The sequence below is a fragment of the Podarcis cretensis genome (assembly GCF_951804945.1).
Source record: "Podarcis cretensis genome assembly, chromosome: 2".
In the NCBI taxonomy this organism is placed as follows: Eukaryota; Metazoa; Chordata; class Lepidosauria; order Squamata; family Lacertidae; genus Podarcis; species Podarcis cretensis.
Window position 1 is genome coordinate 9,487,520 of NC_137171.1, and position 25,773 is coordinate 9,513,292.

Consider the following 25,773-nt stretch of genomic DNA (forward strand, 5'->3'; position numbering starts at 1 on the left):
GAGGGGTGAAATCTCCTCATGGCCTGCACCCCCTCCCCAAACTTGCTGCCCTCAGATTAGGTGGAAGATGCTTCGAAAATTGCCACGAATGTACATTTCCTACTTTGCAACTTAACTTTACCGCACGACCAGAAACAATGAATATATAAGTTTTATACGTCCTTCTTCAGCATCATTTTTGCCATTTGTTTTTGTGAGGCCAGACTCTGGGAGATGGAGTGAGATGGAGTCCTTTACCTAGGTAGTCAATGAAATGGGTTCAATACATACTGGTATGTGCGTGCTTTTGGCTGCCTTTGGGTGATTTGTTGAAAGCTCCCATTGGTGGGGTGTTGTTGTTGTTTTTTAAAAAAAGAAGTCCACTATTGGGGCCCCAATATCGAGAGGTTCACAGTACATTAAAACCTATTATTTTGCGCATAAACCAATCCATGGGAGAATGGTTAATAATTGATTGCACTTTCTGTGCAGAGTGCAAGTTGCCATTTTTGGTTCAGGTTAGGCAAGTCAGCAGAGGGACGCGGGTGGTGCTGTGGGTTAAACCACAGAGCCTAGGACTTGCCAATCAGAAGGTCGGCAGTTTGAATCCCCGCGACAGGGTGAGCTCCCGTTGCTCGGTCCCTGCTCCTGCCAACCTAGCAGTTCAAAAGCACCTCAAAATTCAAAATTCAAAAGTGCAAGTAGATAAATAGGTACCGCTCCGGCGGGAAGGTAAACTGCGTTTCCGTGCGCCACTCTGGTTAGTCATGCTGGCCACATGACCCGGAAACTGTACGCCTGCTCCCTCGGCCAATAAAGCGAGATGAGCGCCGCAACCCCAGAGTCGGCCACGACTGGACCTAATGGTCAGGGGTCTCTTTACCTTTACTAGGCAAGTCAGCAACAAGTTGAGATGCACCTGAACCAGCAGCAAAAACTCTCCATACTCCGTTTGGGGAATTGAAATGAAACGGAAGTACCATTCTGTGCAGGTGTGTGTATCCTGTTCCCAGGAAATGCCAATTTGCACGTTTCCCAAGAGCGGTTTTTCTTCTTTTTGGTAAACGACCATGTTGGAAGGCGGATTAAGTAGTGTTCTTGATGCCAAAGAGGGATGTGAACAGAGGTGGGCTTGAGGAAGGGCCGGGAACAGGGCATGTCCACAACATTTGGACAGGCAAACTCTAGCTTTTTAACAAATGTTTTGCTCTCATGTTTGGACAAGTGGAGGACAAATTGAATATGGAAAAAAGTGGATTTATTCTTAGGTACGGATGAGCTGCTAGCTCTGTCTATTTCCATGGATGCAAAATTATTTACATTTTTAAGAACTATGATTTGAGTCTAGCTGTCTGGTTCAATAGGAGCCAATATACCAGACAAATGAAACCATACATAACAGCCAGTGTGATACTCTCCTTTGGGTCATACAAGCTACATCTGCCGACATTCCCTCTTCCACACATCTGTTAAGAGCTCTGGCCTTTCTCCTCCTTCTCCTCCATCTGGCTACCCTAATCTCCCAAGGAGCAGATTCAACTCTTTGGATTCCTGCAATTCTATTATCTACCAAAGCACCTTATCAATAAAAGTCTCCACCACCTCCATCATTCAGCCTGGACACTGAGGTCCAGCTCCGAGGGTCTTCTGGTGGTTCCCTCATTGTGAGAAATGAAGTTACAGGGAACCCGAGGTACCACTGTATATTAAAGCTAAATGACAGAAGACAGGCCTTTGGCATGCCCCCCCCCCCCCGCCGCCACCCCACCAATGCACTCTCCGTGGTGTGAAGAGCCCCATTTGTTGATTTCTGCCTTGTTGTGTTAAGAATCACAGGCCATCTATCCTTAAAAACTCTTGCAGCTGTTAAGAATCACAGGGCCTCTGTCCCCATGGGGCTCTGGCCTCATCCAGGTACTGGCCATATCTAGAGAATAGAAAGAGGCAGGTGTTCCTTTTGGCCTCCAACTGTTCTTTCCCATGCTAAGCAGCCTGGCGAGCTGAGAGTCCGCGTGTTGGCTCAGGGCAGCTTTAGGAGCTGGGTGCTCTTGGCCTTAGGGAGCTATAAATATAGCCCCGCTGGCCGCGTCCCGTGGGTCTGCCGTCCTTGTGCATGTCCTGGAATCCTCCCTGAGCGGGGAAGGCCATGGGGCTTTCTCGCTGGGTGCACTTCCCTGAGTCCAGCAGCAGCCTTGCAGAGACACTGTGAGCTGCTTCCAGCCCTGCCCTTCACTTTCTCCTGGCCTGGAGGGTGCCCCCTCCCCTGCCCACCTTGCTCATGTGTAGCATCGGCTGCTGCCCCCCGCCCTGCCCCATGTGCTGCCCCGGCTGCTTCAGGCCACCCTGCCCCACTTGCTACCCGCCTCCTTGCTGCCCCACCTGCTGCCGCCCCTCCTGCTGCTACTGCCCCCCACCTCCCTCCTGCTGCCGCTTGGGGGGCTGCTGCTCCAGCGGCTGCCGGCCCCCGACCCCCTGCTGCCACCCTCGCCCTTCCTGGGGGGGCTTCGGCGGCTGCTGCCCTCCTCCTCCTCCTCCCCCTTGCCCAGGCTGCCGCCCCGCTTCACGATTCTGCGCCCCGTCTTGCTCGGCCTGCCGCAGGCCCGGGACCCGCCTCAGCACCAAGTGAGCCACCTTTGCCCTCCTTCGGATGCCCGTCTCCTTCGGATGTCGTCGAAAGCCCAGCCCCCCCGTGGGAACAGCCCAACTCGGCCGCCTCCTTGCCCAAAACAACAGTAAGTAACCATCTTTTCTGTGACACCAGCCACCTGCTGGCATCCCAGAATGCTTTGCTGCGACGGAGGTGGTTTCCATTTTGTGGCCAGGGTGGATGATGAGGTCCTAGTGGCAAATCTTGCACTTCGGAAGCGATCTCCCTCCCTGACCTTCCTAGCTGTAATCCCATCAGATATTAAATCCCCTGAGATCTCTTCACAAAATCCTCGAGGAGGGTCTGGTGGCGGGACAGGCAGCCATATTGGCAGGTGGGGCTCTATTCAGCATCCTGGGTCATCTTGTGGCTCACGAACCCCAATGGATCCCCTTCCCCTTTGTATCAGTGGCAGGCTTTGGTCATATGGCCCCTGGGTGGGTCGGTTGGCATTTGTCTCAAGAGACTATGGAGGAGTGCTCTTTTGGGGGTGAAGTCAGAGGACAAAATTTGGCACACCCCATAAATATTTCTTATTTTCACAATGATTCCTTTTGATACAGTTGCTTTTTCCATGGATCTTCTCAGTGAGTACCCATATAAATATACTGTAGATATTATTATTATTATTATTATTATTATTATTATTATTATTTGCTATTTTTCTAGAAAAAGAGGTGCCAATGGTGGCAATGAATGGCAAGTTCCCGCTGAAAAAAAGGCCCCGATTATTATTATTTTGCACCCTGTACACGGGAACCGCTCGCACCGCCTTAAATCTGTCGCTGCCGTTATGCCCCTCAACCTTTTTCTTTCACATAAACCAAAGCACAAAGGCTGTTTTGCCCTCCATGCCTGTGTAAGGGGGCGAACTGGCAAAGTGTATAAGAAGAACTCTCTGACAAAGCCTCTGTTGTTGATGATGCTGGGGAGGTGGTGGCGGGGGTGTGTGTGTGTCAAGAGCCCAGTTCCTGTGTTTTGCTCCTATGGGACTTGAGTCAGCAAGCAGATCCAATGTTCCTGGCCCTTCAGGCCTTACGTAAATAAAAAGAGAGTCCCCCCCCCCCCCCATCAACACCAAGTAGAAAAGGAGCAGCTTTCACAAAGCCTCCGCTACTCAGTAGGGGCTCTCCTTTAAGTGACAGTTCTGGAGCACAGGACTGTGTGAGCATCTCAACAGCAGTGCCCAGCTGACAGTCCGGCACACCGGGTGCACCGATTGCTCTGGGAGATATTCTCTCACAAAGAAAGGGCATTTGCCAAATTAGTTAAATGGGGCTGGGGGAGAGGGGGAACCGAGTTATATGGCCGAAGCACAATAGCTGCTTAGGCAACTTTTATCAGCAGGGAAACAACTGCAGAGACAAGGATGGCGCTAGAAAAAGGGGAGGGGGGCTGGGCGCAGCTTCGGGAGCAATGAGCTATATGTAGGAGGGCCCAGGAAGGGGATTTTGCACAACCTAAAGGAAGATTGCGCAGGCTGAATTGTGGGGAGTGCATGGATGATGGAGGGCAGTCAGTTTTCTGATACAGCAGGGAAATGCACAAGGGTGAAAGCAGCCGCCTGAGTTGTGGGCAAGTGTAAGAGAGTTGGGATATAAGAGATGCCTAGAAAAAAACACACATTTTGTAAGCTGTAGATAATCTCTGCTGTTTCGCTATGAAGTGCTCCAGTTGCTGCAATATCTTTTAAGCATATACCTATTTTGGGGTGAATCTTTCCAGAAGGGAACCTTACCGATGCTTTTTGGGTTTTGTCTGCATGTGATGTTGGGGTCCTCCTCGTCTTCTGAGATCTGCAGCCTATTAAATCTTATACGAGACAAATTGTGAGATTTTCTTCTACGTAGGATCTGTGGTGTTAATATGGATCTCCTAAATGTCTCGCTTTCATCATACAGTGGTACCTCGAGTTAAGAACTTAATTCGTTCTGGAGGTCTGTTCTTAACCTGAAACTGTCTTAACCTGAAGCAACACTTTAGATAATGAGGCCTCCTGCTGCGGCCGCGCCGCCAGAGCACGATTTCTGTTCTTATCCTGAAGCAAAGTTCTTAACCTGAAGCATGATTTCTGGGTTAGTGGAATCGGTAAGCTGAAGCATATGTAACCTGAAGCGTATGTAACCTGAGGTACCACTATATTAATGAACAGTTGGCGGCTGTCTGGGTGCTTGCAGATGGGAGTTTATTGTGGGATTAATCTGCAAAAGTTTTTCACACTGCCCACAAGACATTTGCTCCTCAGCAGAGCACAAACTACTTGGTTGTTGTTTTTTTTGGTGGTGCAAATGATATGAGCACGTCTGTTTCCACCAGCCACCACCTAATAATGTATTGACAGAATGTCCAAATTTCAATAACCTAATTCAGTCTCAAGATCTCTACACAGTACATATGAGGTATTACCTGCTCACATACTTCCTGTAAATATGGACTTCCTCCTCTGGGAATTGCAAGCTTCAGTTGATAGATGCATTAAATTTATGAAACACCACATAACATAAAATTATCTAGGTGCTGTACAGAATAAAAGATCACAATAAAATCAAAGTAAATTTAAGAGGCAACCAGCATAAAACCCCAAATGTAAAGCCACCTTGCTGAGGTAGCAAATGCAGCACAGAACTGAAACAGCCATCAAATACACTAGAACCATCAATAATGCGGGTGGCGCTGTGGTCTAAACCACTGAGCCTAGGGCTTGCAGATCAGAAGGTTGGCGGTTCGAATCCCTGCGATGGGGTGAGCTCCTGTTGTTTGGTCCCTGCTCCTGCCCACCTAGCAGTTCGGAAGCACGTCAAAGTGCAAGTAGATAAATAGGTACTTCTCTGGCAGGAAGGTAAACGGCGTTTCTGTGTGCTGCTCTGGTTCGCCAGAAGCGGCTTAGTCATGCTGGCCACATGTCTGTGGACAAACTCGGCCTATAAAGCGAAATGAACGCCGCAACTCCAGAGTCATCCGCGACTGGACCTAACGGTCAGGGGTACCTTTACCTAATCTTTAAAATCCTGGGAGAACAGAACCTTCCTTCCCCCAAAAGACAACATTGTGAGCACCAGGTGACTTCCCAAAGAGAACATTCCATAACCATGGAGCCATCACCGAAAAGGCCCCCTCTCCTGCAGATCCCCCCCCAAAGCAGAATAGAGCTTTTGCACGGTTGCAATCAAACAGCCCCATACATCCCCACTACTCTAGTGGTTTATATTCTGTTATGTAAAAAATTGGGCTTTTAAAAAAGGGAGATGACAGCAATCTTGCATTTGCCACTTCACCTTAGATTGTGAAATTTGTTCCAGGTGTAAGAAAATGGGCTGGTTTAGCTTTTATTGGGGGGGGGGATACTATGAAATAAACTATATAGATAGATGGGTGTCAATCATGCACGTAGCCAGGATTTTTGTGGGTGGGGCAAGACTTTTGTTACAGGGGCAGAACTGACATGATTGATCAGTTAGTTAAGTATTTCTATTGTTTTACTTGATCATAATACCCAGGGTGGGGGGACACGTTACAAGCCAGGGGTGCCAATTTAAATAAAATAAGCCCCGCCCCACATAATCACATTACACCGCGCACACACCATGTGAATGGCAAGTCCCATCAACTTTGGGAGCCCCTCTCAAATATTTTATTGGGGTGGGGTGAAGTCACCTTGGCCCCTAGGAGTTGGCTCCTATGTTATATGCTTTGAACAGGCAACAGTTGTCCATTTCCAGCAGAGAAATGCAGTGATGCAGCTGGGTAGCTCAGTAGGTTAGTGCATGGCGCCGATATTGCCAATGTTGCAGGTTTGATCCTCCGTATGGGACAACTATAATTCCTGCACTGCAAGGGGTTAGACTAGATGATCCACAGGGTCCCTTCCAACTCTGCAATTCTATGATGGGGGAAACAACACATAGAATTTCTAGCTGTCGATACAAGTTGTAGCATGAGTTTTATAAATCATTTAAAGTGTCAACACAAATAGAAGTTATTAATATTGCAGCTGTTGTATAAGGGATTATTATTACCGGAATGGAACGGAAATTAGTAAGATTTTGGAATGCAGAAATAAAGAAAACCATCAATTCCAGCAACCGGGGTGGGGGTGGGGCAACCTTATTTAAAGTACAGTGGTACCTCGGGTTAAGTACTTAATTCGTTCCGGAGGTCCGTTCTTAACCTGAAACTGTTCTTAACCTGAAGCACCACTTTAGCTAATGGGGCCTCCTGCTGCTGTTGCGCCGCCAGAGCACGATTTCTGTTCTCATCCAGAAGCAAAGTTCTTAACCTGAAGCACTATTTCTGGGTTAGCCGAGTGTGTAACCTGAAGCGTATGTAACCCGAGGTACCACTGTATATAATTCGGTATTTGAACGATTGGTATTAGTAATTGTATTATAAATCATAGCTGTCAACTTTTCCCTTTTCTTGCGAGGAATCCTATTCGGAATAAGGGAATTTCCCTTAAAAAAAAGGGAACAGTTGACACCTATGCTATAAATTGGTATTGTTATAATGAGGCTTTTATTGGATTGTAATTGGGAACTAATAAAAATGATTATCAAAGATAAAGTCGTAGCAGGATTCCCCCCGCCCCTTTCTTTCCCCCCAAGGCCTCTCAGCCTTCTGCTAACACGTGTCAGCCTTCTGGGCGCGCGTCCGTGGGAATGGAATCGCGCCAATCTCCATCCCCCCCCTACCTAGCTAAAAGCAGCCATTGCTGGCTTTCCCCCCCACGCCACCCGCTCCTCCCCTGTCCTCGCGTCACCCTTTCCCACGTGCGGCGAGCGAGTCACGCTGAGCCGCGCCCCTTGGGGCACATGGCTGCCCCTCGCTAAGCCTGCCCCTCCGGGGCGGATCTGCGCCCGCAGCGCCAGGGGAGATTAGCGCCGCCGCCGCCGCCGCCGCCCCGGCCTGCCCGGGGTAGCCCCGAGCGGGAGGCCGAGCAGCCGGAGGGCTCAGCCCGGCGCCGCGTCCTCCCCGGGCTGGGCTTGCACGCGAGGAGCAGCGGCTTCGCAGATGGGACTCCGGGCGCCGCACGTGCGCTTCTCCGCAGCTGATCGGAGTTGGGGAGGTCGCGCCTCTCGCTGCGGGTGGATCAAGGGAAGAGAGGATTGAGGGCAGCTAAAGCTTAATCTCTCTTTTCCTCCCTCGAGGTCGGGCCGAAGTTTTACAAAAATAAAGCCCCAACCTCGCCAGATTTAAGGGCCGCCTCGGTACCTTAAGCGACCTCCCTTGTTGTTGCTTTGTTGTGGTGGTGGTGTCCTAAGAGCCAGATCCTAGGGCCTGAGGTCCTTATATTTATATTCATATTCATATTCATATTCATATTCATATTCATATTCATATTCATATTCATATTCATATTCATATTCATATTCATATTATTTATATTTATATTTATATTTATATTTATATTTATATTTATTGTTGTTGTTTAGTCGTTTAGTCGTGTCCGACTCTTCGTGACCCCATGGACCAGAGAACGCCAGGCACTCCTGTCCTCCACTGCCCCCCGCAGCTTGGTCAGACTCATGCTGGTAACCTCGAAAACACTATCCAACCATCTCGTCCTCTGTCGCCCCCTTCTCCTTGTGCCCTCCATCTTTCCCAACATCAGGGTCTTCTCCAGGGAGTCTTCTCTTCTCATGAGGTGGCCAAAGTACTGGAGCCTCAGCTTCACAATCTGTCCTTCCAGTGAGCACTCAGGGCTGATTTCCTTCAGAATGGAGAGGTTTGATCTTCTTGCAGTCCATGGGACTCTCAAGAGTCTCCTCCAGCACCATAATTCAAAAGCATCAATTCTTCGGCGATCAGCCTTCTTTATGGTCCAGCTCTCACTTCCATACATCACTACTGGGAAAACCATAGCTTTAACTATACGGACCTTTGTTGGCAAGGTGATGTCTCTACTTCTCAAGATGCTGTCTAGGCCTGTCATTGCCCATTTATATTTATATTTATATTTATATTTATATTTATATTTATATTTATATTTATATTTATATTTATATTTATATTTATACCCTGCCCTCTCCAGCCAAGACCGGGCTCAGGGCGGCTAACAACCAATAATACAGTGGTACCTCAGGTTACATATGCTTCAGGTTACATACGCTTCAGGTTACAGACTCCGCTAACCCAGAAATAGTGCTTCAGGTTAAGAACTTTGCTTCAGGATGAGAACAGAAATTGTGCTCCAGCGGCACGGCAGCAGTGGGAGGCTCCATTAGCTAAAGTGGTGCTTCAGGTTAAGAACAGTTTCAGGTTAAGAACGAACCTCCGGAACGAATTAAGTACTTAACCCGAGGTACCACTGTAAAAACAAGTTGATTAAAATACAATTTAAAAAACAAGGTTAAAATACAACATTAAAACGTTAGGATGCAGCCTCTTCACAGGAGGAGAAAGGAAAAAAAGAGGGGGAGAGAATCTCTGCAAAAACCCTTACGACCCCCCATAAAATATTCGAGGGGGCTGCCCCCCAAGTTGATGGGCATTGCCATTCAAATGGTGTGTGTGCGCCACATCTTGTGATCGATTATGCAGAGCGGGGCTTACCTGCCCCCCCCCCCATATTTTATTCATGTTGGCACCCCAGGTGGTTGTGATTAGAAGGAAAACTCTGATCCTAAACCTGCTTTGCAGGATATGTTCAAGAGAAGAAAACGCTAGTAGTAGTAAATCTGGAGTGCAATTCTTAAGACAGCTGGATGGCGCATTGTATGCTTCCTTCCAGCAACTCCTGCAGCCAAGCTGGTGTCAAACATATTCTGCTCTCCTTCGGACCACATCAGCGATTGGCAGCCCAGGACTTCCATATAAACTGCCCAGGCTTGTGCCAGACTTTGCTAACACACACAGCAGTTTAACTTCACCCCCGGAGGTGCACTCCATTGTCTCTCAAGACAGACGGATGCCAACAAAATCATTATTATTATTAATTAAATTTGTGTACTGCCCTTCATCCGTAGATGACGAACAGGAGGTCACTGGGATTAAGGCTGGCTTCCAATTTCCTGCCTGATGTGTGAGGCGAAGTTGAGTGAAGCTCCCATAGCTCTGTTTATTCAGAATAAAGAGAGGGGTGTTGGGTACGGAGTGGTCAAAAGCATACAAGCAGAGCTGGCCCAGCTGTTAGGCAGGGTGAGGCCGCTGCCTCAGGTGGCAGAAGCCCTCTACAGGTGCCCTGCCTGCACCATCGGCACCAATTTAGGGCAAGGTCATATCTATTTGGGGCGAGACCAGCACGATCGTACCTGAAATTGGTGCTGCTGGTACCCAAGGTGGAAAACCCCACAATCCATTTTCTGGCATTAAACATATTACTACATATTTGTGTTATTAATATTATTTAATCTAACATCAATTTGCCTTTTCATGACACCCAAAACCAGCTTTTAACCAGTTAGTGAGACAGGATTTACCCTTGCAGAAGCGTTGCTGTCAATGTGCTGATGACAGCTCTACTCCTCCTTTATACTGCGGGTGAGGCAGTAGATGGGTTAGACCAGCATCTAGCCTCTGTAATGGACTGGATGAGAGCCAAGAAACCGAAGCTCAACCCAGGTAAGACCCTGAGGCACTGTCATTGGATGGTTCCCTGTTCTTGGCAGGGTTGCATTCTGCCTAAAGGATGCTTGTTTTAAATTATTGTATGTGTATGTCTTTTACAACTGCAAGTCTCTTTGAGGCATTTTACGTAGAAGATGGCCCATGCACATGACAATAACATAGATTGCTGGGAAGTAAGCCTTATTGGTATCAACCAGATTTACTCCCAGGTCAGTAAGATTGCAGTTATAAAGCCAAATTTATACTGAAGCAAGTCCCATGTTGTTCAGCGGGATTTACTCCTGAGTAAGGGTGCGGGTGGGTTAAACCACAGAGCCTAGGACTTGCCAATCAGAAGGTTGGCAGTTCGAATCCCCGCGATGGGGTGAGCTCCCGTTGCTGGGTCCCTACTCCTGCCAACCTAGCAGTTCGAAAGTATGTCAAAGTGCAAGTAGATAAATAGGTACCACTCTGGCAGGAAGGTAAACGGCGTTTCCATGCGCTGCTCTGGTTCGCCAGAAGTGGCTTGGTCATGGTGGCCACATGACCCGGAAGCTGTACGCCGGCTCCCTCGGCCAATAAAGCGAGATGAGCGCCGCATCCCCAAAGTCGGCCACGACTGGACCTAATGGTCAGGGGTCCCTTTATTTTTACCTTTAAGGGTGCCTCAAATGACAGCCCTCACATACGAACAACAACAACAACAACAACAACAACAACAACAACAACAAGTACTTAAAATTTCTAAGCATTGCAAAGAGATTAACAGATAAAACAATCCTTGCCTGCAAGCTGACAATCTAATGGATATGCTACAAAAGGAAAAAGGGCTGAGGAGGGTAGAAGAAAGCAAACATTGGAGCCGTGCTCTTTTCTGACACGAAGCACATATTCTACAGCTGCTCCTTCTCTTGCTTGGATGAGGCAAAATGATCTTTGCCTTGTTCTTCCTGGAAGCCCTACAGCTTCCACAACCCTCTTGTTGATGGATTCGGCTGAGCTGCGACCTCTGTTTGCTCCTGTCCTTTATTTTTAAACCCATCCACAGAGCATGTAACAAGTCGTGTAACAAAACATTGCATCTCCTTTTGTCTATATCTGAAAGGATGGTGACTCTTTGCCTTCTACTTATTTAGCCAAACGTAATGGTTCCATGCAGGAATCTGGGTCACCCAGAGAGGGGGGGGGGAGTGGAAGGGAAGCAGAGAGTTAGGGTTTCTGGGCCACCTACGGGTGTGTGGTGCTGTTTTTTTGTGAACTGCCACAAACAGCAAGCAGGGGCTCAGCTGGTTCTGGGTTGCCATTTATCAACTGCTCAATCCCTTCTTTTCTTCCCTGGGATCCTTCAAAGTCCGCGAAGGTTTCTTTTTAGATGAATTGCTGTCTGGCAAGACAGCCAGGGGAGACCTTGAACAACACATAATCATACAAACTTCTAATAGCTTCTGCATTAAAACTGGTGACACACTTTACTCTTGCATCCCGAAAAGGCTTTATGTAAGAGGAGAACTTTTTGGCAAAGGGGACCAGCTCTTGGACAGCGTTGAAGTAAATGCTTGTGCAAGTGCAATGGGACTTTCACCCTCTTTCCTCCTTCCCCTTGCACACGCTGTCTCCAGATCTGCTCCATAGAGGTGGGGGTAAACCCAGAACAGATTTAGGGGGTGCCTGGGAGACCGGGGTGCTGTTGAACAAGCAGAAATCATTTCGCTGAAGCAACGCTAGCTTTAGCAATAAATTGCACACCATCCCTTATGTAGCTGCATGGATCATTGTTCTGGACTCAGAAAGAGCATGATAGCAAAGGCTTCTGAGACCCCGAGACCCTGGAGAGCTGCTGCCAATCAGAGTAGGCAATACTGGGCTGGATGGACAAAAAGCCTGACGTGGGATAAGGAAGCTTCCTTATTTTGCTTTAGATGTCCCTGCTATTTGGCATGCCTAGAACAGCAACTCACACAGAGATCAAACAGAGAACAGTTTGTATCCTCTGAGGGTATGCTGCGGCTCTTGTAGTGGGTGCAATGGGATGTTTCATGGGCGGAAGAGACAGCGATTCTGCAGACTGAAGCAGTTGAGTGGGCACATATGGCAATCTCGCAAGTAAACTGGTCCCTAGTTGTCAAGGGCTTTATATACTAATGGGACGCAGGTGGCGCTGTGGGTTACACCACAGAGCCTAGGGCTTGCCGATCAGAAGGTCGGTGGTTCGAATCCCCGCTCCTGCCAACTTAGCCGTTTGAAAGCACGTCAAAGTGCAAGTGGATAAATAGGTACCGCTCCGGTGGGAAGGTAAACGGCATTTCCGTGCGCTGCTCTGGTTCACCAGAAGCGGCTTAGTCATGCTGGCCACATGACCCGGAAGCTGTACGCTGGCTCCCTCGGCCAATAAAGCGAGATGAGCACCGTAACCCCAGAGTTGGTCATGACTGGACCTAATGGTCAGGAGTCCCTTTACCTTTTATATGTGTGTGTGTGTGTGTGTGTGTGTGCGCGCGTGCGCATGCGTGCAGGTCCCTTATTTTGGCTGCTGGTCCCTTATTTTCAAGGCTGCTGGTCCCTTATTTTCAAATCTGTAAGTTGACAGCTATGTCTGAGCCATCCCAAATAACTCCACTGGCCGGCTACCAGAGGATGCAAGTTGCAAATTGAGCCTTCTTTGCAGCCACACGGTAGGCAGATTATGTGCTCCAACCCGTGTTTGGTCGGCTTCAGAGCAAAACTGAGACTTCTCCATTGGAGAAGCATCCATGTGCCGTCTTCTGTGCATGTGCAATACCTAGAGATGGTTTGTGACCGCACATTTTTCTGAAGTTCTCCTGCACAAGCCCCATCAGAATGTAAGCCATGACTGTTTTTCTCTTCCATTCATCAAATCCCTTTATAAAGCTATCAGACTTGGTGGCGGGCAAATCTGATTGCATCCACTTTGCTGAAATGAATGGGAGGCCTCCCATTTTCTTAACCGCTTCTATTCATGGGGATTGGGCAGGAAGGCTTCCCTGAGAACTGTGACCGATCAGATCTGGATCTCCCACTCTGCCATGGGCACTGCTGCTTCAACTCGCTGCGTAGTAGGACCTTCTCTGCTCTTACGGTCTTCGGGATGCCCCTGCGTGGCCCTGTCCTAAACCTTCACACACTTCTCCTGTGCTATAGAAAGACTTTTTCCCCCAGCAAGGCCATTGACTGATATTTTTCTGGCGCAACGCTTGATCAAATGTTCTCAGATGCTCACATCGGGACCCAGAACACAAATTCTATTTTTCAGAGCAGAACAAACTTTTAGGAGAAAAAGACTTGAGTAAATTAAATTGTCAGCTTCCCATTCCAGCTCTCTAATTCCACCTTCTGCCTCACTTTTTAAACCTTTGTCATGGCAGTATGTTAATGGTTCACTGCACTGTCCCAGTTTCTCTCTGTGTTTTTTTAACATCCTATTAATAGCGGTTGTCCCAGTTTCATATTCAACAGGGGCTTTCTCTGCGCCCTGGTATATAACTTCCTGGCTCACAAATCTCTGTTTTTAACCAATTCATCCGTTGCAAACATTGATTCCTGCATTTTAAAAATAATACATTTTTTTTTGTATTTAGGCATTAGTTGCTTTGTACTACAGGCCTGAGCTGTCATTCTAACTTCCAGACCGATAACTCAGTTGGTAGAGTATTGGACTCTTAATTTCAGGGCTGTGGGTTCAAGCCCCACATGGGGCAAAAAAGATTCCTGCATTGCAGGGAGTGGATGACCAAACGCTGCAGTTCTATGATCCTATCTCCAAGAGTTTTATCTTAAGCTAGTACTGTATTACAATACAGTCATACCTCGGGTTACAGCCGCTTCAGGTTGTGGTTTTTTTTTGGTAACGGACTGACGAAACCCGGAAGTAACTCATTCCAGTTTTGGCGGTCACACATGCGCAGAAACACTAAATCACGCTTTGCGCATGCGCAGAAGCTTCGAATCGCAACCCGCGCATGCGCAGACACAGGTTGCAAATGCTGCGGGTTGCGAATGTGCATCCGGCACGGATCACGTTCACAACCTGAGCGTCCACTGTACAGTGGTACCTCGGGGTAAGAACTTAATTCGTTCCAGAAGTCTGTTCTTAACCTGAAACCATTCTTAACCTGAGGTACCACTTTAGCTAATGGGGCCTCCCGACGCTGCCACGCCATTTCTGTTCTCATCCTGAAGCAAAGTTCTTAACCCAAGGTACTATTTCTGGGTTAGCGGAGTTTGTAACCTGAAGCGCCTGTAACCTGAAGCGTATGTAACCCAAGGTACCACTGTGTTAGCAGTAGCAGTGAGGGAACAAAGACACATGCAAAGAGAGAGAAAGAAAGACTGAAATTAGTAGTGATGACAATATGGAATCTTTAGGTTCAGGGTCTAAATGTGTCTCAGTATTGGCCACATCTGCACCTTGCATTTAAAGCCATATCACACCACTTCAAGCAATCATGGCTTCCTCCAAAGGATCATGGGAACTGTAGTTTGCTGAGAGGGGACTCCTTGTCCCTTCACAGAGCCACAGTTCCCAGAGCTCCATGGGAAGAGGGTTGGACTGTTAAACCGCTTTAAGAATTGTGGCTTTGCAAGGGGAATAGGGTTCTCCTAACAACTCTCAACATGCTTAACAAACTACAGTTCCCAGGATTCTTTGGGAGAAACCATGACTTGTAAAAGCGGAACATTACTGCTTCAAATGTAAGGTGCAGGTGGAGTCATAGTTGTGGGGGGCAACAACAGCAAAGGAGGGCTAGTTCAACCCAGTGAGATGGGCGGGGTACAAATAATAAACTATTATTATAAATTATTATTATTAATCTATGCCCTTTTTGTGCCAGTGTGGTGTAGTGGGTAAGAGCGGTAGTCTCGTAATCTGGGGAACCGGGTTCGCGTCTCCGCTCCTCCACCTGCAGCTGCTGGGTGACCTTGGGCCAGTCACACTTCTCTGAAGTCTCTCAGCCCCACTCACCTCACAGAGTGTTTGTTGTGGGGGAGGAAGGGAAAGGAGATTGTTAGCCGCTTTGAGACTCCTTAAAGGGAGTGAAAGGCGGGATATCAAATCCAAACTCTTCTTCTTCTTCTTCTTCTTGTGGGTTTGTCATAGGCATCTGGAGGGCCACTGTGAAAACAGAATGCAGGACGAGATAGGCCTTTGGGCTGTTCTTGCATCTTATTGCTCTGATTTGATTTATTTCAGTAAGCTTTAAGCATACCCAGATTTCATAAGATGATCCCATCTGTGTTCTACATACAATTCCTAAAACAGTTCCTCCAGTTGAGACAATTTAGGTAAAGGGACCCCTGACCGTTAGGTCCAGTTGTGACCGACTCTGGGGTTGCGGCGCTCATCTCGCTTTATTGGCCAAGGGAGCCGGCGGCGTACAGCTTCCGGGTCATGTGGCCAGCATGACTAAGCTACTTTTGGCAAACCAGAGCAGCGCACGGAAATGCCGTTTACCTTCCTGCCGGAGTGGTACCTATTTATCTACTTGCACTTTGACATGCTTTTGAACTGCTAGGTTGGCAGGAGCAGGGACCAAGCAACGGGAGCTCACCCTGTCGCAGGGATTCGAACCGCCGACCTTCTGATAGGCAAGTCCTAGGCTCTGTGGTTTAACCCACAGCGCCACCCGCATCCCTTGAGACAATTTAAAGAGGCCCAAATTGTGGATTCTCAAAACCGTCTGCGCATGATGAATGCATCTTAGAAGCGATCAAAGTATTTCATGCTTGAAATGGCATTGACACAAGCACCAGGGTTAAGCAGATGTAGGGCGATTTTAATTTCTATGGTACATGATTTGGCAGTTTGTGGCTTTTTAAATGGTTGGGCCCATAGTGTGGTTTTCACAGAGGCAGCCCCAAGTTTTTGTGGCCACACCATTTCCAGGTATGGCTGGCAAGATCCTCGCACTGCCCCTGCCAGTCAGAGCTAGATGAAACATTTGTCTGACTCAGACAGATGCCTATGTTCCACCCTGAGCTCTTGAGAAACTCAGTGAACTCTCTCAGTCCTGGAACTCCCAATTTGAGTGGCTCACAGTTGCTTAAAGCTGCAGCCCTTGACATGTCTATTCCAAAGTAAGTTTAACTTTGATTTTCACTGTGGAATTTACTCCCAGGTAAGTGAGCCCAGGGTTGCAGCCTGCCTCGCTCTCTGTAGTCAATAGTCACTAGGCTATAGCACTCTGTAGTCACTAGTTGTCAGGGGAAACCACCTGTACACTGATTATGGCATCACAGAGATAAACAGCTGTCTTCAGAACTTTGGCAGGATTTACAATATGGTGACCATGAGCCAACCAAAGTCAGGCACTTTTAAGGCCCCAGTGATTTCAAGGGCAGATTCTCTCAGTAAAACAAAAGGGGCAGAAAAGTCCTCTAATCTTATAATTATTCAACATTGGGTCCCTAGGTGTCGACTACAACTCCCATCACCCCTGACCAATAGGCCAAGCCAGCTGGGAACGATGGGCGCTGTAGTCCATCTGGGGAGCTCACTGACTGCAGCACCAGCTGCAGTTCAGAAATTCTGGTCACAGGATGGGCCTTGCAGAGGCCCGGGCCAGGTAGATAATGTGCCTCCCCTTTTTTTACCCTGGGGATAACTGAAGTCTTATAAATAAGTAAGTATATAAATAATTTTCACAAAAGTTATGCTGACAAATAATTTTATTTCAAGGCTTGAACCGTATCTGCATATAAAGACAAAATGATTGTGAATATGCTGACCGAGGCCCCCTTTGGAATCGGAGGCCCGGGCCAAGTGGCCCATATAGCCCGCCCCTCTGTCTGGGCCAGGTCACAGGTAGAAATCGAAGGTTGGCGGTTCGAATCCCCGTGACAGGGTGAGCTCCTGTTGCTCGGTCCCTGTTCCTGCCAACCTAGCAGTTCGAAAGCACGTCACTTGCAAGTAGATAAATAGGTATTGCTCTGGCGGGAAGGTAAACGGCGTTTCCGTGCGCTGCTCTGGTTTGCCAGAAGCAGCTTAGTCCTGCTGGCCACAAGACCCGGAAGCTGTACGCCAGCTCCCTCGGCCAATAAAGCGAGATGAGCGCCACAACCCCAGAGTCAGCCACGACTGGACCTAATGGTCAGGGGTCCCTTTACCTAAATTGTCTCAACTGGAGGAACTGTTTTAGGAATTGTATGTAGAACACAGATGGGATCATCTTATGAAATCTGGGTATGCTTAAAGCTTACTGAAATAAATCAAATCAGAGCAATAAGATGCAAGAACAGCCCAAAGGCCTATCTCGTCCTGCATTCTGTTTTCACAGTGGCCATCCAGATGCTTATGACAAACCCACAAAAAGGGCATAGATTAATAATAATAATTTATAATAGTAGTTTATTATTTGTACCCCGCCCATCTGACTGGGTTGAACTAGCCCTCCTTTGCTGTTGTTGCCCCCCACAACTATGACTCCACCTGCACCTTACATTTGAAGCAGTAATGTTCCGCTTTTACAAGTCATGGTTTCTCCCAAAGAATCCTGGGAACTGTAGTTTGTTAAGCATGTTGAGAGTCGTTAAAAAGGTAAAGGGACCCCTGACCATTAGGTCCAGTCGACTCCGGGGTTGCGGCGCTCATCTTGCTTTATTGGCCGAGGGAGCCGGCGTACAGCTTCCGGGTCATGTGGTCAGCATGACTAAGCCGCTTCTGGCGAACCAGAGGAGCGCACGGAAACGCCATTTACCTTCCCGCCAGAGTGGTACCTATTTATCTACTTGCACTTTGACGTGCTTTCGAATTGCTAGGTTGGCAGGAGCAGGGACCGAGTAACGGGAGCTCACCCCGTCACGGGGATTCGAACCACCAACCTTCTGATCGGCAAGCCCTAGGCTCTGTGGTTTAACCCACAGCGCCACTCATGTCCCTTGAGAGTTGTTAGGAGAACCCTGTTCCCCTTGCAAAGCCACAATTCTTAAAGCGGCTCAACAGTCCAACCCTCTTCCCATGGAGCTCTGGGAACTGTGGCTCTGTGAAGGGACAAGGAGTCCCCTCTCACCCTTTACCTTTTTATACCACTTTTTATTTTATTGAACCACCACGAAGAACAAAAAACTTCCTTCCAGTAGCACCTTAAAGACCAACTAAGTCAGTTCTTGGTATGAGCTTTCGTGTGCATGCACACTTCTTCAGATACACTGAAACAGAAGTTTCCAGACCCTTCTATATAGTGAGAAGGTGGGGAGGGGTATTACTCAGAAGGGTGGTGGGAATGGGTGATTGGCAGATAGCTGTGATGAGCCTGTTGACGACTCTTAACGACTGCAATAGGTCTTACAGGAAAAAGCAAGGGGTGAAAAGGTGAAAAATGGCTTTGTCATGTATAATGAGATAAGAATCCAAGGTCTTTGTTCAGACCAGGTCTCTCCATGGTTTTAAGTTTGGTGATAAGTTGCAATTCAGCAGCTTCTCTTTCCAGTCTATTTCTGAAATTCCTTTGTAGTAAAACAGCTACTTTGAGATCTTGTATAGAATGTCCTGGGAGATTGAAGTGTTCTCCTACTGGTTTCTCTGTCTTGTGATTCCTGATGTCGGAAGAAGACAGTGCTTCTGAGCAAACCGAGAATGCCCCAGCTCCACCTCCGGCTAATCGCCACCCCATTCTCCCCCTTCCCCAAGTCATCCTCGCCCCCCCCCCCCGGATCTGGAGCGGCAGCTTGGCTCCCTTCTGGGGCAAATCAGGACGTGACCCCTTTTTCTGCTGACAATAATCTGGGAACTGCCGCTTGCCTGTGTCCCAGATGGGCCCGTGCCAGGCGGCGGGTGGGTGCGGGGGACGCGATCGGTGGGTGGGTGCGTGCGTGGGGGGGCGCTCTCTCCTCCCCCCCCCCATCTGGGGTGCTGCTGCTGCTGCTGCAATGTGTGTGAAGCGAGGCCGAGCTCCCCTTCCCCTCCCTCCGCCTTGCTGCCCATGTGCGGCCGCGGGAGCTGATGTCATCGCTTGGGCTGCCTGAAATGTGTGTCAGTGGGGCATGCCTCCGATGCTGTCACATGCAGGCTACACATGAGCCAGCCGCCGAGGCAAGCCACATCTTCCCTCCCCCGCTCCCTCCTGGCTCGAAAACAGGAGCGGCTAATCCCCGAGTTGAACAAGCAAAAAAGAAGCAGCAGCAGCAGCAAGCGAGCAAGCCTCACCCACGTCTATACAATCCAGGGAGCGCCGGAGTAAGGGGGGGGGTGGTGGAGGGGGGGGGAATCTGCAGCCGGAGCCGGGCTTGGAAGCACGTGGAAGTGGCAGCAGGCTGCAAAAAACGCCGCTTTCGGGAACCTGAAACCATTTCGCAGCTCGGGAGCAAGCAAGCGAGCACGCGCACACTCGCCTCCGCGGGAGAAAGCGAGGGAGGGGGAAGGAGGGAAGCCGCAGAGGGTTCCCTTAGCGCTTAGCCTACTTGCTCCGCCGATCGTTATTGCCATTTATTTATTTATTTATTTTCGGCCGCTTGGAGGGGGCGCCTCGTTTGCAAGCACACACACGCACCGCACAGGTCTATTGCAACGGCTCGACGCGATTTCTCCCTTTTGCAAAGCCGGAGTCAAATCTGCAAACGGAAGCCGGGCGCCTGGAGACGCAGCAACATGGATAACAATTCGGGTAAGCCGGCGAGCGTTGCTGTGATGCTGCAAACTCTCCTCTCTCGCTAGGATTTAGCGGATCGTAGATGATATCAGTTATCTGGAAGTGGGTGGGCGCTAAAAGGGGAATGCGAAAAAAGAGGAGAGGCTGCACCCGGGTTTGTGTTTTTGGGGTTTGTGTTTTTTTGCAAGCCGTTTGCAAAACGCGATCATCTTTGTGCCATATTATAAGCCGGGTTTTTAACGTTCTTTTCAGTGGCAATATCCTAGGATAGGATATCCTATCAGGTTAGATTCCCGGCACCGGAAGGCGTTCATAAGTCCGGGATTTAATTCATTTCCCATTTAGAAAAACACACCCCAGCGCGCACAGAAATCCCCTTGCGTTATTTTTAGACAGTTGGTATTTTCCTAGCCGAAGCGTACATTTCTGAATTGTGAGTGGGGGTTTCTAAAGAGCCTTTTATGCCTGATTTCCTCCCCTTTTTATTTCTTTGCATGAAGAGCGGGGTGGCGGTGGAGGGAGAAAATAGAAATATGGTTTCGGTTGGTACTGGAATGGTTGTTTAAGTGGAAAGGAGAGGGAGGGAGGGAGCCAGCCTGAAAGACGTGCAGGGGCAGTCAAGGAACGAGAAAATTATTGCTGCAATGTGGGAAGTAGTTCTGATGCGTAAAATTACTACTTGCCTTCGAAATGTGTTTTGATAAAATAGCATGCATTTGACTCGCGGGAATGCCCCGGGATTCGTGCACCTCGGTAAACAAGCCCCGTGGCATCTGACTGGCAGGCTCTGAAAAACTGCAACTCATTTCTGTTTTGCCCTCGGCTGTTGTGCAAAAAGGAGGGTGGAAATCTTGCAGGTTTGGAGAGCTCTGTGTGTATGTGTGCAAATTGGAGGGGTCCAGCAGTCACCCCCAGGAGGTCTCTCTGGGATGTACGAATTGATGCGTGTGGAGACCTACCAAGTGGGAAGTTGGGTTTTAGGGGAACAGGGTTGCTGAAGGCGGGGTGAGATGAGGTTAACCCAGGAAAGTGGGCCAGTGTAAAGAGAGCCAGCTTTTTACATAGGAGAGATGAGCAAGTGCTGCTTTGCACAGAATCAGACCATCCAGCCCAGACTGGCAGGTCTCCGGTAAAGGTATTTCCTTCCCAGCTTGAATTCTCTTCCCCTGGTAGATGCTAAGGATATGGGACCTTGGGCTGTGTCCTCTTTTACTCAGAAAGCGATAGTCATTCCATCACAGCAGAGAAGGCTGCCCAGCGTAGAGTTCAGCATCCTGTGAAAATATCAACTTTCTTGTTTTAAAAGGGCAAGTTTCTAGTCCCTAATCAATGCTTGGTGGCAGTAGTGGCAATGCTGGCTGAAATCTCAGATGGGGGGTGGGGGGGAGAGATATCTTAGCAAGGCTTCCATGGACCAGGAGATGCGTCTTGGTGACCTGCATAGCTCTTTGCCTGTCCTTTTAGCAGAAGCAGAATAAATTATGCCCCCAAAAAGCAGATAGATGCAAATTTATTTAATTTGCAGCGTTTACACAGGCTGCCTTATTTTTCCTTGCATTGGCGCGGATGGAGCTTGCTGCAGAATTTTCATTTGTTTGTTTTAGTGAAGAAGGTTACAAACAGAACCAGGCTGGGTTACGTATCCTTATATTCATGCAAGAGTGCCTTCCATATGTGTAAGGGGGGGGGGTTTCTCCCATCTACTACAGATCTCTGGAATACGAAATAATTTTCACAAGGAATCCTCTGCTGTGCAGTCTTTGTGGGGGACACTGTGACCTGATTGCAGAGTTGCAGAGCCCTGGGTTGCCCCGTGTCTCCTCCCCCGCCCCTCATTCCTGCTAAATCATCTATAAGAAGCTTTTGGAGTGCAGTGTAGGGGAAGCGTTTCATAGCATTAAGAGTCCCACAGATCTCCTGTTAACCCCCAGAAGTTCCTTGGTGGCCACAGAGTGACGGACTTGGGTTCAAATCTCGCTGAGGAATAGAATGAACTCGGTGGCTGTGTGAAAGCCACACTTGCCTCTCAACCCAACTGACCTTGCAGGTTTGTCATTAGAATTGAATGGAGCATGCATTCTGCCTTGAACTCCTTTGAGGAATAAATACTATTTTTTTGTATTTCATGCGCACTCGCATTAAAAGAACTTGGACGTTTCTAGTCCCAGGGATCATTGGGGCAGCAGGACAAAAAGCAGGAGCAACATGTCACTGCTCTGGGGCCACTTCTGGGTCAATAGCATTAGAAGCGGTCAGCCCTACTTGCAGTTTGGAGGTGGGTGGTGTGCAAGATGCCATCAAGTTGCACTTAAATTCCACCGTGAAGCTTAACATCGCTGTGATGCCCCCCCCCCCTTTGGCTGGGGAAGCTGCTGTGCCTTCTCCACTGGGGCAATGCAGCATTCAGAAATTCTGGGACTGTTGTGACGTCACAATGGCCTCTTATCGTTCTAGGAGGCTACTGTGGTGATTCACGACAACGCATATTGACACTGTGCATTGTGCTACAATCTCTCGAGATGTCACTTTCCAGTTGTGGGTTAACATTGGGTTGGATGACTAACTTAAGCCCCATTGATTTCAACCTCTGTGCATGACTAAGTCCATCCTGTTTGCCTTCTAGACCTATTTTATCAAGTGCCTACAGAAGTACAGTACGTGTGCAACTGTTGGCACCCTTGGAGACTTGGGTATTCCCTTCTTATTGGACCCATTTGGGAGCAATGCCTCCTCCCTCCTCAATGATTGATGGCTGAAGGAAACACATACACACTCTCTTTAAGGCAGGGCTGGCCAACGTCTGTATTATGCGGTGTATCCTGCTTCTCCAAACATTGGGGCTGCAAGTGTTTTTTATCACCAAAGCCTTCCTTGTGGTGGTCATATTTCATAATAAAGTTGGTAAAAAGGTAAACGACTCCGACAGTTAAGTCCAGTTGCAAACAACTGGGGTTGCGGCGCTCATCTCGCTTTACTGTCCAAGGGAGCTGATGTTTGTCCGGAGACAGTTTTTCCGAGTCATGTAGCCAGCATGACTAAACTGCTTCTGGCGAAACCAGAGCAGTGCACGGAAACACCGTTTACCTTCCTGTCAGAGCGGTACCTATTTATCTACTTGCACTTGGATGTGCTTTCGAACTGGTAGGTTGGCAGGAGCAGGGACCGAGCAACCGGAGCTCACCCCGTCGCGGGGATTCGAACTGCCGACCTTTCGATTGGCAAGCCCAAGGCTCAGTGGTTTAGACCACAGCTCCACCCGCGTCCCAATAAAGCTGGTATCTCCTAGTAAGTTTCACCTTAAAAATAATAATATTATGAAGCTCACTGGGACATAGCCGTGGTACAACATACAAAACCTAAACAGAGGGGGTGCCATTAAAATGTGGAGGTTCTGCATTCCCCCCCCCCCATTATTTTTTTCCTTTTCTTTGTAACTGGGACAACTTTCTTCCTTAAACCCTATTCCTTAATTCAATGTTGAATTTCCTCAAAGAACCAGTGGTGGAATGTGGGCCACCAAGGCTCATCCTCCCCGCTTCAAGGCATTCAAGGTGTCCTGCGAGACTTTGGGCTGAGTCCCTGAACCAGCATCCATCTGCCTAATCCATCTGATGGGAGCGGCAGTCTTGGCAGGTCCCTTGCTTGGAGGATATTGGGTATACCTGCACGTGATTACCACTTGCTTGGTGCTCACCTGACTCCGCAGTCTCCTGACTTGAGCGCCGCAGGCCTTAACTGAACGTGCCCAAGGTTTTCTCCAGCTAATCACTGCTTGAGTAAGATTGCCAGGTGACTCATGGGCTGCTGAGGAGGAGGAGGAGGCGGAAGGTGTGCATGGAGGTGCCTGCTTTCAGCACCCAGGTGTGCTGCTATTTTATCTCTTCAGTAGTTAAAGATCTTGCGTGCTGGCATGGGCTGGGATAGGAGTGTCCCGCTTGCCAAATTTTCGGAGGCCGATTCCATTTACAAGGCTGAGATTCCTCTCCAAGGTTCATGTGAAGTTCAAGATTGTATTCCACCCTGTTCGGCCTGGGACGTCGCTGCTTTGGAACATTGCAGTGAGCTTGCTGAGCCCAGAGGTAGTCGGCCATGCTGCTTCATGGTCAAACTGTGACCCAAAGAGTAGCCACTGTTGGTCAGAGCGGTCGAGACTTGGATAGATGTAGCAGATCATCTGAGTTGGTTCAAAGCAGCCTCGGGCGTTTCCTCATGAAGGAAACTCTGCAGTGGTAGAAGAAATCCTTAGTGGTCATTAGTGAATCCCTGTCAGGGAAAAAGGCCAGATGTAAATAAATTGTATATATAATAAATAGAACAACAATAATTTTACATGTAAAGCTACACCTGCTGAAATTCCTTCTCCTAGACTAGTATTAAAGGTGCTGTGGTGAATGTGTTGCAGCTGGCCAGACAGAACGACACCTTGTGTATGCTATTCTGGAGGTTATTACAGTTATTATTATTAATCAGATTTCTATACCGCCCTTCATCATAAAATCCCGGTGCAGTTCACAGACTAAAATACAGGATAAAAACAAGTACATAAGTAAAACGAAACAGCAAAACAATAAACCTTCACTTCCCACAGATACATTTAAAAGGTGCAAAATATTCTTCAGACACTACCACCCCGAACCAATTTTTTTTTTTGGGGGGGGGCCCTTTAAGGCCTTGCACTGACAGGACTCAGAAGGTGAATCCCACCCATACATTTCTAACAATTTCCCCTTCCCCTCAAAGCCAGTTATGGGGAAGTTGACTGTAGCCAGGAGGTTTTTATCCACTTGAAATTCCAGTTCTCTGTGGGCCAAATTCTTCCCCTGGAATTTCAGTTGCTACCACAGATTTGTCTGATAAAGGACAACTGGTGGCCGAATTCTCAGACCAGTAAGCAATTGTGTCTGTCCCTCAGTGGGGGTCCGCTTGGTTTTAATCAACAAGATGATTTTTTGCTCACTGGAACAAGGAAAGTGTTTTAAAAACTCAAGGGGGGCAGGAAATTAATTTGTGTTTTTTGTGTTGTATCTTGGCTAATGGCTATTCGGAAATATTTCATGTTTTAGTTTCCAAAGGTGTGTATATGGGGAGGGAGCATTGAGTTGTGTGCACGCAGTGAAATATACTTTGGGCCCCAGACTGCAGTTCCCCTATGGCCCTCCAGATGTAGTTGGACTCTGACTCCCATCATCCCTGGCCATTGGCTATGCTGCCTGGGGTTGCTGGGAGTTGGAGTTCAACTGCGTTGGAAGGGCACCTGATGGGTTGGCCAAGGAGCTGGTCACCCATTGGTGAAATTTTGCACCTTCCTAACTAGAATATGTTGCAACAGTTAAAGGAGACCCAAGTTTGATTCATTGAACCATATTCTCTCTCTGGCTGCCTGTGCACACCATATATTTAAAACACATTGCTGCCCCAAAGAATGCTGGGAACACTGCCCACCACAGAGCTACAATTTCCAGTGCCTTTGAGAAACCACAGCTCCAGGATTCTTGGGGAAAGTCAAGGGCTTTAAATGTATGGGGTATATGAGGCATTCTCACTTACTGTTTCTGTTTTGCACACTGCCGCAATTCCCTGCACTTCCTTATCTGTTTCCTAGAGCTCACCTTTGCATCAGGGCTTGCCCATTCACTTCAAAAGTGTTTATGTGCAAAACTGCCCTTGAAATTAGCAGAGAAGAAGCCCACTTGAACGGCAGGGCTTTATATCAGATCCCATCTGCTGAAGTCATTCCCCATGTGTGCATGTAGGCATTGCTTTCTGCATATTTTTTTTTTTTTTACTAGTGTTTCCAAACCTGTTTCATAAGCTGTGTTATTTTGGGCGTGCAGCCAACGATCTCCTGCTATGTTTGCACATCCTTGTCCACTTATAGAAACACAGAGTGCAATAATCAGTGATCTCTGCACACAGCACTCATCTCACGATGAAAATTAGCCTGAGGTTGGCCCTTTGCCCACAGGCACCCATTCCCCTGGCACCCTAAAGATAACGCATTCA

The 25,773-nt window shown here is 48.3% G+C and overlaps 1 protein-coding gene across 3 annotated transcripts in view; it reads left to right on the forward strand.

Annotated features, from left to right (window-relative positions):
- Positions 1 to 1,266: 1,266 nt before the first annotated feature.
- Positions 1,267 to 25,773, forward strand: part of LOC307210660 (nuclear receptor subfamily 1 group D member 1-like) — a 59,815-nt gene continuing 35,308 nt past the window's right edge. The window contains exon 1 of one of the 3 annotated variants that reach the window (XM_079966731.1): positions 1,267 to 2,711. In XM_079966731.1, coding sequence (XP_079822857.1) covers positions 2,627 to 2,711 — 85 coding nt within the window. In that variant the 5' untranslated portion in view covers positions 1,267 to 2,626. Of the gene's footprint in view, positions 2,712 to 10,050; positions 10,184 to 19,156; positions 19,786 to 25,773 lie in introns of those variants that run through there. The other 2 variants (XM_079966730.1, XM_079966732.1) reach the window with 2 other exon arrangements.